The 12,305-nt window shown below is 46.9% G+C and overlaps 1 protein-coding gene across 7 annotated transcripts in view; it reads right to left on the reverse strand.

The window, feature by feature from the left end:
- The window catches only part of LOC144096744 (uncharacterized), a 135,810-nt gene that overhangs the window by 61,819 nt on the left and 61,686 nt on the right, over window positions 1–12,305 (reverse strand). For all 7 annotated transcript variants that reach the window (XM_077629595.1, XM_077629597.1, XM_077629594.1 and 4 more), the window contains exons 8-9: window positions 11,849–11,946; window positions 11,268–11,367 (exon numbers count right to left, since the gene is read on the reverse strand). In XM_077629595.1, coding sequence (XP_077485721.1) covers window positions 11,268–11,367; window positions 11,849–11,946 — 198 coding nt within the window. The remainder of the gene's footprint in view (window positions 1–11,267; window positions 11,368–11,848; window positions 11,947–12,305) is intronic.

A 12,305-nucleotide genomic window follows, 5' to 3' on the forward strand; every position in this document is an offset into this window, starting at 1 on the left:
TCGTGAACCCTGAGGGCTGTAATCAGAAAAGAATTGGGGTATGTTCCGTTCAACTGTAGTCTGCCGGCCGCCGGCTTTTGCTGCAGGCAAAGAATTCTTGCACGCATAATCTCGAGAAAAGCGATCAGCTGACTGAACTCATCTAGAACAAGCGGATGTACTGTACAAATTTAGGTCCGTAGTGTATTTGTAACTCTACAGCTTTACAACAGAGGACTGGCACTCGAATGAAAGGCGCTACTGTAAGGCATTGCGCGTCGGTGCCTCTTGTACGTGTGCATGCATGACGATCTGCGCTGGGAAATTCTTTTTACCTCTTTAATGAACCAGACGTGAGGACATGCATGCATACGGTTAATACTGTTCTTCTCAGACATTAAGCATTTGTGGCAGAAGGCTTGAGCATCAAGCTGTACAACAGTTGGCGATGACAGAATCAGCACTTGCCTAGATCGGCTCCCGTAAGTGACAACTGTGTGGCCACATATATGTGCATGCAGAGGTGCATCAGTGTGCTCGTGAAGGCTTTTAATAAAGGACAGGTTTCAAACAATCAAGTGTTTCTCAAACCACATACGCCTTTCCATTGCGCAGAAAGCAATGAAGACCATATGCTCTTGTATCGCGCTCAATGCATCGCCAAACACATTCAGCACATGCATATATGCGCGCGTCTGATTGCTCTCATGAAAGGCTTCGAACACCATCGTAATATTAGCCGGGCGCATGAAATTAACAGCCGAAATATTTTGTGCATCAGAACTATATGTGATCGTAATATGAAGTGAGCATTTCTGCTTGCGAGGTGGTGAGACAATCAAACTGCGATCACACACATGTACGCAAAACAAATTGATAAACAGCGAGAACTATCGCTAAACGTGCCATTGCAGGCGACACAGACGATATGCACCGTAATCTAGTCAAAACAAGCGCCCGCATCACGCACATCGCATGAAGAACCGCGGTCCTTCTAGTCCATATAAAAATGGCCACACGCACATCCCACTACCATACCACCTCTCCGTCGTCTGCTAGTTGCCCGAGCGCTGCCAGCACAAAATCATCCTGGAGAATCTGGCTGCCCGCTGGCAGCCCGAAGCCGGCCAGCCAGAGAAAAACGATCGCGTTCTGGGCATCCACCGGAAGTGCGCGGAGCAGCCCGAGGAAATTGAGCGCCTGGCTCGGCGCTCTGGCAGCCTGCGGGCAGCCAGAGGCTGATAATCGAAGAGGCCCACTGATCCTGTTATCTTTTTGAGGCAGTTAATCCCTCTTTCGTGTGGCACAAAAAGTGATATCATCATCATCTGCCTGACTACACCCACTGCAGGGCAAACACCTCTCCCATATTCCTTCAATTAACCACCCTGTGCCAGCTGCGGCCACTCTATTCCTCCGAACTTCTTAACCCTTTAAACGCCAAATTATTTCCCGAGAACCGTAGCAAAACTGCCAAAGTGTTTCAGCAATTTTGGCAAAAATTACCGTTGCCAGGCTCAAAACACATATTAAGGAGAGAAAGCCGTTTTTCATGGACAACTCATCATCATCATCAGCCTGACTATGCGTCATAGGCCTCTCCCATGTCTCTGCAATTAATCCTGTCCTTTGCCAGCTGCGCCTACCGTATGCCCACAAACTTCTTGATCTCATCCACCCACCTAACTTTCTGCCGCCCCCTGCTACGCTTCCCTTCTATTGGAATCCACTCCGTTACACTTAAGGACCAGCGGTTATCTTGCCTTTGCATTACATGACCTGCCCAAACCCATTTCTTCCTCGATTTCTACTAGAAGAGAACAATCCCGCATTTGTTCCCTCAAATCTGCCCGCTTCCGGTCTTTTAACGTTACACATACCCATCATTTTTCTTTCCATGGCTCGCTGTGCTGTCCTTAACTTCAGCAGAACCTTTTAATTAGCCTCCACGTTTCTGCCCAGCAGGTGAGTACCGGTAGAATACCGCTGTTGCACACTTTTCTCTTGAGGGATATTGGTAACCTGCTATTCATGATCTGAGAGAACCTGGCATATGCGCTCCACCCCATTCTTATGCTTCTAGTTATTTTCCTCATGATCCGGATCAGCTGTCATTACCTGCCCTAAGGAGACGTATTCCTTTACCACTTCCAGCACCTCGCTTCCAATCGTAAACTGCTGTTCCTAGCTCGGCTGTTGAACATTACTTTGGTTTTCTGCATGTTAATTTTTAGACCCACCTTTTTTGCTCTTCTCTAAATCATTGATCTTGATTTGCAGTTCATCTCGTGAGTGACTCAGCAAGGTAATGTCATCAGTGAATCGCAGATTATTTAGGTATTCTCCATTAACTCTTATCCCCAGCTGCTCCCAATTCAAGCATCGGAACACCTGTAAACAGGCGGTGAATAGCACTGGCGAGATCATATCTTCTTGCCTGATGCCCTTCCTTATTGGAATTTTATTGCTGACTTTATGGAGGACTATGGTAGCTGTGCAGATGCTATAGATATCTTCCAGTATTTCCACATCGCTCTTCTACACCCTGATTCCGCAATGCCTCTATGGTTTCCACTGAGTCGAACGCTTTCTCGTAATCAATGAAGACTTTATATAGGGGTTGGTTATAGCCTGCGCATCTCTCTATCACATGATTGATGGTGCGAATATAATCTATTGTGGAATATCCTTTACGAAAGCCTGCCTATCATTTGGTTGATTAAAGTCTAAGGTTGTCCTGACTCTATAAGCGATTACCTTAGTAAATACCTTGTAGGCAACGGACAGTAAGCTGATCGGTCTAATTTTTCAAGTCCTTGGCGTCTCCTTTCTTATGAATTAAGATAATGTTTGCGTTCTTCAAAGCCTCTGGTACGGTCGAGGTCACAAGGCATTGCTTATACAGGATGGCTAGTTTTTCTAGCACAATTTCCACTCCGTCCTTCAACACATCTGCTGCTACCTGATCTTCAACAGCTGCTTTTCCCCTTTGCATTGCTCCTAAGGTTTCTTTACTGGCGGGATGATGCACTGCTGTGCGCTACTGTCTCTCTCATTAACACTGATTACATTCAGTACTATAGAGATTTGTGTAGAACTCCTCGGCCACTTTAACTATCTTGTCCATATTGCTAATAACATTGCCCTCCTTGACTCTTAACGCATACATCTGAATTTTACCAATGCCTAGTTTCCTCTTCACTGTTTTCAGGCTACCTCCATTCTTTAGAGCATGCTCGATCCTCTCCATTTTGAACGTCCTTATGTTGGCTACCTTGCGCTTATTTATTAACTTCGATAGCTCTGCTCCTCCTGTAAAAAGGCAGTAAATAGCATTGGTGAGATCGTATCCCCCTGCCTGATGTAAATAGCATTGGTGAGATCGTATCACCCTGCCTGATGCCCATCCTTATTGGAATCTTATTGCCGACTTTATGGAGGACTATGGTAGCTGTCTAGTTCCTATGTATATCTTCTAGAATTTTCACATAAGGCTCTTCTACACCCTGGTTCTGCAACGCCTGCATGACTGCTGAGGTTTCGACTGAGTGAAATGCTTTCTCGTAATCAATAAATGCTATATACAGAGGTTGGTTATATTCTGCGCATTTCTCTATCATCTGATTGATAGTGAGAATATGGTCAGTATCCTTTACGAAAGCTTGCCTGATCATTTGGTTGATTGAAGTGTAAGGTTCCCCCGACTCTGCTAGCAATTGCCTTAGTAAATAGCTTGTAGGCAACGGACACTAAGCTGAGCAGTTTGTCATTTTTTGAGCAATTGGCGAGGCCTCCTTTCTTACGAATTAAGATAATGTTAGGATTCTTCCAAGCTCCTGATACAGTACAGGTCATAAGACATTGTGTATACAAGGTGGCTAGTTTTTCTAGCACAATCTCCCCTCCGTCCTTCAATAGATCTGTTGTTACCTGATCCTCACCAGCTGCTTTTCCCCTTTGCATTGCTCCTAAGGTTTTCTTTACTTCCTCTTTCGTTACTGAAGAGATGACGGATTGTTGTTCGCTACTGTCTCTTTCATTAACGTTCTGATTACATTGGTTACCGTATAGATTTGTGTAGAGCTATTTTGCTTGCTGAACTATCTTATCTATTTTGATAATGACAATGCCCTCCTTGTCTCTTAACGCACACATATGGTTTTTACCTATGCCTAGTTTCCTCTTTGCCACTTTCAGGCTACCTCCGTTCTTCAGAGCATGCTCGATTCTCTCTCGATATTAAACTTCCTTATGTCGGCTACCCTGCGCAGTTATATTTTGTCTCTAGAGCTAGACGCCCTCATGCTTTGACGTTTCTTTATCAGATCTTTCATCTCCTGAGATAGCTTGCCAGTATCCTGTCGAAACGTCCTACCACCTACTTCTACTGCGCACTCCGTAATGATAGCTGTCAGATTATCATTCATTGCTCAACATTAATATCATCTTTCTCAGTTAAAGCCGAATATCTGTTCTGCAGCGATATCCTGAACTCCTCTATTTTCCCTCTTACCGCTAACTCGTTAATGGACTTCCTTGTCACTAGGTTCTTCTGTTCACTCTTCCTGTCTAAACTAATTCGAGTCCTTACCATTCTGTGGTCGCCACAGCGCACGTTTCAGAGGACGGCCACATCCTGAACGATGCCAGGTTGAGCGCATAGTATGAAGTCGATTTCATTTTTAGTCTCACCATTGGGGCTCTTCCATGTCCACTTCCTGTTCTCTCGTCTGTGGAAGAAGGTATTCATGATCCGTAAATTTTATCTACCTGCGAATTCGACTAATAACTCTCCCCCGCTATTCCTAGAGCCTATCCCATAGTCGCCTACCGCCTGGTCGTCAGCCTGCTTCTTGCCCACCTTCGCATTGAAGTCGCCCATGAGTACAGTGTACTGTGATTTTACTTTATTCATTGCCGATTCCACGTCTTCATAAAAAACGTTCAAACGGTCTGGTCATCATGGCTGGATGTACATGCGTAGGCCTGCACCACCTGCTTGTACCTCCTACTGAGCCTAATTACGATAGCTGCCACTCACTCGTTAATACTTTAGAACTGCTCAAAGTTGCCAGCTGTATCCTGATTGATGAGATATCCCACACGTAGTTGTCGTCTATCCGCTAATCCGCGATAGCACAATCTGCGCCCGTCCTTTAGTAGTGTACATGCCTTACCTGTCTTCCTAACTTCACTAAGCCCTATCACATCCCATTTAATGCCCACTAGTTCCTCAGGCAGCACTGCTAGGCTAGCCTCACTAGATAAGGTTCTGGCGTTAAATGTCGCCAGGTTCAGATTCCAATGACGGCCTGTCCGGAGCCAGTGATTCTTAGCACCCTTCGCAGTGTCACACCTCTGCCCGCCGCCGTGGTAAGTTGCTCTGCAGCCGCTGGGGACTGAGGGCCAACGGTTAATTGGTTTGTTCATAGACGGTTGTGGCCAAGTACAACACCAGGGTGGCCAAATCCTGTTCTAGTGAGGGAGTGCATAGTCGGTTCTGGTCACAGAGATCACGCCGCACCTCAGGCCTGGATGTGCAACTCCATCGACATGCGTTTTTTTTTTTTTAAACCCGGTGAAGAATTGCGCGGCCCCGTGATTCGAACCCCGGTCCTCTTGAATGCGAGGCAGATGCTCTGCCTCTACGCCATCACTGCACCACGGACAATTACCGCCCTCCAAGGTTGAAAATTACAACTAACACAAGTGCCGACCGTAACTTGCCTATAGCGGTGTAAGCAGCACAATATCAGGCCGGACGAGTGTGACTCGTCATTGGCGATATTGGTACAATCTTTCATGACAAGTACAGCTCGGGGTTGGTGGTTCAAGGGTCAACCTCTACTGCCCACTTACATTTCCCCCACCCTTTGCTAGATTTGCCTTTTGAGAGAATCCAGTCTGTTACCCTTAAGGACAAGCAATTATCTTGCCTTTGCATTGCATGGCCTGCCCAAGCCTATTCCTACTCTTGATTTCGATCAGGATGTCATTAAACTCGCATATGTTCCCTGACACACTCTGCTCTCTACCAGTCTCAATGTTCCACCAACCATTGTACTTCACTGCCCTCAATTTAAGTTTAAGTGCCCTCCCCTTTAAAGCCTTCAAGAAATTTGGGATATCAAATGCAGTCATCTGTACTGTAGAAAAGTTTCAGTGGAAAGACATCCCCGACAAGCGTCTCAGAATACAGTACACCCGATGACAATGATCACCAGAGCTCCAACTCTAAGAACACTACCTGGGCGAGCGCGGTGCCCAGATCAATTTGTACATGCCACATACTGGTGCACACACTGCTGGAAGCGGCACACTGGTTTACAACAATCCTGCGAGTGTCAGGGCAAGTCTGAGCTGCTCTTTTATTTCTCTTATCAAGCGTGTTGGTGTGAGAGGGAGACATGGAGATGGATGCTTCTTTTTCTCACCTGGTGTGTGGTGGCAAACAGAGGCATTACACGACAATAATAATAATAATTGGTTTTTGGGGAAAGGAAAGGAAAATGCAGTCTCATATATCGTTGGACACCTGAACCGCGCCGTAAAGGAAGGGATAAAGGAGGGAGGGAAATAATAATAATAATAATAATAATTGGTTTTTGGTGGAAAGGAAATGGCGCAGTATCTGTCTCATATATCGTTGGACACCTGAACCGCGCCGTAAGGGAAGGGATAAAGGAGGGAGTGAAAGAAGAAAGGAAGAAGAGGTGCCGTAGTGGAGGGCTCCGGAATAATTTCGACCACCTGGGGATCTTTAACGTGCACTGACATCGCACAGCACACGGGCGCCTTAGCGTTTTTCCTCCATAAAAACGCAGCCGCCGCGGTCGGGTTCGAACCCGGGAACTCCGGATCAGTAGTCGAGCGCCCTAATACACGACACAGATGAAAATATTTTCTCGTTTTTGCTATCTTCAAATTACACCTCATACTATAGTAAACGCTCATTACTTTGACCCCAATTAATTACAAAATCCAGATAACTTGAACTGCTGGCACCCATGTGAGTCCACGGACTTGTTGGATTATCCATCTCTGGTTGGCCGGCACGTTGCCAGAGCCTGCGCTTTCTTGGGTTGCTCCAGCCACTTCCAGAACGCTCTGTGGTTTGGCTGCCGTGGGCGTGGCAATGGCCAGTGTGCACAGCCATTTCTATATAGACTGCAGTGTCTGTTTCGGCTGGCCCACATCGTCTGTGTCACCTACAATGGCGCAACTCTTGATGCAAGTTTGTTTATTTTGTGTCCGTGTCATATTGTATCTTGCCGAGACATTCACAAGCGCAGATGCTAGATTCATTTTGTGCTCATTTAGTCTGGATTCACAAAATATTTCAGCTGTCAAGTTTGTACTCCCGGTTGATACTACAGTAGTGTTCAAGGCCTTTCCCGAGCGCGGCTGCAGATTCCAGCTTCCAGTATGTACTCAGACATGCACGTCGTCAACACATGAAGCATGAGGTGAGCATGTGGTCTTTCAGGTTTTCTGCATGAGGGAAAGACTTTAGAGAATGGTCAAAAATATTTGAGAAGTTCCACATGCATGCACTATGATCTCTCATTTCAGTCATTACAGAAAAAAGTTTCCCATTGTGGACCATCATGCATTCATGCGCCGACGCACAACGCTGGATTGTAGCACCTTTCATTAGAGTTTTCATTTTCTACAGCGAAGGTGTAGCACACAGATGCGATATGCAGCTAAATTCGCATCAACGGCACATGTGACTCCGCGAGAAAACATGCACCCAGATGATGCATCTTTGTTGTGATTACATTTAAGGGAATCCCCCAAGGTGCGGTAGATTTGTAATAAGCGAGCAATTACTCACTGGCATCCATCAAGCAGAGCCTTACGGCTACAAAGGAAAGACAGCTTCCAAAGAAACTTCGTAGTTAAGGAAAAACTCATCCTGGTTCTGGGTTTGAATCCGGAACCACTGCTTCATCGGAGCAGTTGCTCTATCAATTGAGCTAACCACAACGGCTAGCACATGGTAGGGCAAGAGCGAACTGATCAATAAATCGAAAAGGGAACAGTATTCGGCAAATGTTTTAGGGGAATCTCCGAAGGTTTTAATAAGTAAGTGATTACTCATTGGCATCCACCAAAGCACAGCCGTACAGATACAAAGGAAAACTGTACAACTTCACACAAACTTTGTAGTTCAGGCTAGCCGCCCTAGTTGGCTCAGTTGGTAGAGTGACTGTTCCGATGAAGCGGTGGTACCAGGTTCAAACCCCAGTCAAGGGCAAATTTTCCGTTAAGAATTTTCCTTTAACTACGAAGTAGAAGTTTATATGGTAGCTTTCCCTTGCAGTCGCTTTCCCTTCCACCCAAGGCTGTGCTTGGGTGGATGCCCATGAGTAATTACCCCGTTACTCTTGAGGTTACAAGTAAGGCAGAAAGCTGGGCTAGTTAGTGTTTAGATTGAGAGGACGTAGTAGTAGCGCTAAAACAACAGGGACGACAGGATAGAAGAAGACAATACAGGCACTAGACATCAACTGACTTTATTCTCGAAAATACCATGCATTTATAGATGACAATTAGGTGCCAAAAAAAAATCGCATGCGTGACGGCACTTCTCTATACAAGAACTTCAAATCTTTAGTTGAAAGATATATATTCGGTTTGCTCACGCACGATTGCTTCTCCACGTTTATAAGAGAGGCTTCCAATACCTCCCGCTCCCCCTGGTCTGCATTTATGATTATCACACGCGTCTGATCAAAAAATGGCGTACAAGTTTTTTCATTATGTTTACATCGTTTGCAGAGTGCCAAGGGCCAGCTGCCAGATTCCTGTGCTCCATGAGGCGAACGTTGATACACCGGCCAGTTTGGCCGATGTAGCATTTTCAGCAGGATAGCAGAATTTGACAGACCACATTGGTCCTGCAGGCCAAAAACAGCTTCCCATGCTTGATAGGGCATGGCAATTTTCTGTTGGAGACATCGTTAACAACTCTTTGCCGAGTTTGTTGGGTGCAGTAAGCACAACCCTGACATTGCCTTTCATGGCCACCTATTTAAGGCGGTGCATAAGCTGGTGAACATAGGGCAGTGCCACGCATCTAGCCCATTCTTGAGCTTGTTGCTCAGTCGTCTTCATATGGCGTATGTGTATTCCACTGTGTATGGCAGTCGTCTGCGTATTCCGCTATCTTGTGGAAAATGCTATATCGGCCAAATTGGCTGGCTATATTAGGCCGTGGACACTTGACTGCACACTGCAAACGATGTAAACATAATGAAAAAACTTGCACCCTATTTTTTGAGAAGATGCGTGTGATATTTCTAAATGCAGATCAGAAGGAGCGGGAAGTATTGGAAGCCTTTCTTATACATGTGGAAAAGCAATCGTGCGTGAGCAAACCGAACGTTTATCTAGGAAAGTGCCGTCAAGCATGCGATCTCATTGTTGATTTTTTTTTGGCACCTGATTGTCACCTATAAATGCGTGTTATTTTCGAGAATAAAGTCAGTTGATGTCTAGCACCTGTGTTGTTTTCCTCCATCCTGTTCTCCCTGTTTTTTTAGCGCTACTACTATGTCCTCTCGAGGTTACATGTGTATTACAGCGGGTGACAGACTGGTTCATGTGACCAGCTCATGGAACCACGGTGCGACTTCCTGTCAGAAGCAAATTTCTTGGCTACCAGTGAGCAGCCTGAGCTTGGTAAATCGAAGAGACCCTGTGGCGTCGCACGCTTGCTAATTCAATCGCTGCGGATCTCGCACCGGTTGACTGGAACGGGCTCCCCAAGAGAGGTTGCATCCAGGTACGACTGGCACAGCAACAGATGGTCGAAATAGTACCAATCAAAACTTGAATTTTGTGCTGCCATACACCTCTGACATACATGACACAGCAGGTGTGACAACAAACGGAGGACCCCGTCTCCAAAAATCAGCAGTGGCTTAGCTCGGCTATGCCAGGATATACATAGCGTGAGCTACGCTAGGCCGCTGAGCATCAACTGCCGCTGAGCAGCAATTTTGCTCTCCTTCTCCATGGCTATACCACACTGGCAAACGCCCCGCTATATGTATACCCCCACTGATACCCCTGCGCACGCGCACAAAGTGAGAGGCGCTACCAAGCAGCTCCCGCGTAGCGTCAGACTTGACTACTGCGCAACAGATGCGCACAGCTGGGCACGCGCCGGTGCCAGTGCGTCTGCTGTGGCTATGACGCGGCTATGCCCGGCAGCGGCGGCTCTGGCGCATGCGCAGCTCGGATCTCCAGTAGCCGTGCGAAACTGCTCAACCTTGGCCAGTGTAGCTCACGTTACACAAGAGTTCAACCGCGCATTTTGGATTCCTGCGGCTTGTCATGAACTATTTACCGTTCGTACAGTGAAGCCTCCTCACACGCGACAGTGCTGCTTGTGGTACCGCTCCACCACATTGCACAGCGAAGGATGCCATGAGGGCCTGTACATTTTTGCAGCAGTTCTGCTTCAATACTCCGAACAATGTGCTGTTTTCATCTTAGAAGCAAACAATCACTGCCCAGTCTTTCGCAAAGTAAACTTACCATGATGCAAGCAAGCAGTTCTTAGAAGTTTTTTTGGAGTCATCCAATAAATCAAACTTCCGTATAATTAGAACATTTTTTCTGGTCCCTTGAGATTCGAATTAACGAGCTTTCACTGTACAAGTAGGTTTTGGCAAAGCTCTAGGTCATACCTCCAAGTAGCTTTCCTTTCCAGTGTTCAAGCCCTAGCAGTGATGTTCCCTGCTACAACCGAAAACTCCCTTAAAATCCGTACTTCTGACCATTTTTCCCTGCAGGAGTTGGGAAAAATTGAGAAAAAGTTTCTTTTTGAAATTACCCGACAGCCCGCGAAGATTCACTTTTCACCAAATTCTGGATTGGTTTATGGGGTTTAACTAAAACACTATGCACCAACTCGCCCTAAAAGAAGTTGTAATAATTAACGTGCCGAAGTGAGTGGGTCTATGACGGACGCCGTAGTGCATAGAGGGGTCCGGATAATTTTGAACAACTGGGTTTTTTTGCTATGCACTGACGATGCACGGTAATACAGGCCTCTAGCATTTTGCATCCATCAAAGTGCGGCCGCCGCAGCCAGGATCAAACCCACGTCTTTCAGGTGACCATAATGAATTAGCACCAAAACAGCCGCAACGGTTGAGCCACCACATTCTACTGCTAAAATGGTCAAAAAGGCAACACTTGAGCATTACCACCAGTAACGAAGAGCGCGTAACAAGCATCACTTATGGAAGAGCTGAAACACGTAGCAAGAATACCTTTGGAAGACCGCTGGTTACGGTAGAAGTGGATCTCATTGCGCAGGGTGGGAAGCTCATTCAGCTCGTTGAGCAGGTTGAGCTGGTACTTGTCCCGCACCTGCAACCAGGGGCACACTCAGCGGAGCCACTTGTGACACCCACAACAATGCAGCTGCTGCTGCTCAGCTGGAACAGTGCCTGGTGTTACCTCATAGCGCTCTCCCCTAGACCGTACCTGCTGCACGCATGCGGTAACAATGAAGCGCCCACACCCACCACACCACAAGCAATGATGCCCGATGCACATTCTATACTGAGAGCTTTGCCTGCCCAAACAGTCTTGGCTGTTTGGGCAACAAGCCCCTCATTGATGTGCATGCAACATATGGGTGTGGTGCCCCACTGGGTAGGCTACTGCGCATAAATTGCAGCTCCCCAAAGGGCCGCAACCTGCAAGGGAAGAATAGAGTCACCAAACGGACTCTGGCGTGGTCACACCAACTCACCTGCAACACGCTGTGGGCTGCTCTGGCACCCCCCTCCCCCCCCCTCCCCGCCCCCTAGGGCAGGGCTAAGTGCACACACGGCAGGAACTTCACCTTGCTGCTGCTGTTGCTGCCATCACCCCCAATGCTCTTGTCTTCCACCTCTGCTCTTTCCTCGTCCTTGGACCTCTTGTCCTGAGACTTGCTGCCATCTGCGGAGGAGGACATTTCACCTAAAGCAGTGCTTGCTTATAACACTACTCACGGCACTCCATCTCTCGCCATGCCAAAGCACTGGCCTGCAATACCACCCTGTGCACAGGTGTGTCGGGTGCTTTGTCAGAACAATTTTCACTCTTCAGTGGAAGCCACTGAGAAAGGCTGCAGTGAGATTTTAATTTTCTCCACAGGTGATGCATTCCAAGTGTTTTGTGCATAACACTGCAAATATTCGACAATTTCAAACATTCCATGAGATTTCAGTTCAGCGTACCTCCTGCGAGATGGCATTGCAGCACACGCTAAACCGGTTGCATGGACAGTTCCTAGCAGTCGTCTGCGAGGTGCACAC

This window comes from Amblyomma americanum, chromosome 7, assembly GCF_052857255.1.
Source record: "Amblyomma americanum isolate KBUSLIRL-KWMA chromosome 7, ASM5285725v1, whole genome shotgun sequence".
Taxonomy (NCBI): Eukaryota; Metazoa; Arthropoda; class Arachnida; order Ixodida; family Ixodidae; genus Amblyomma; species Amblyomma americanum.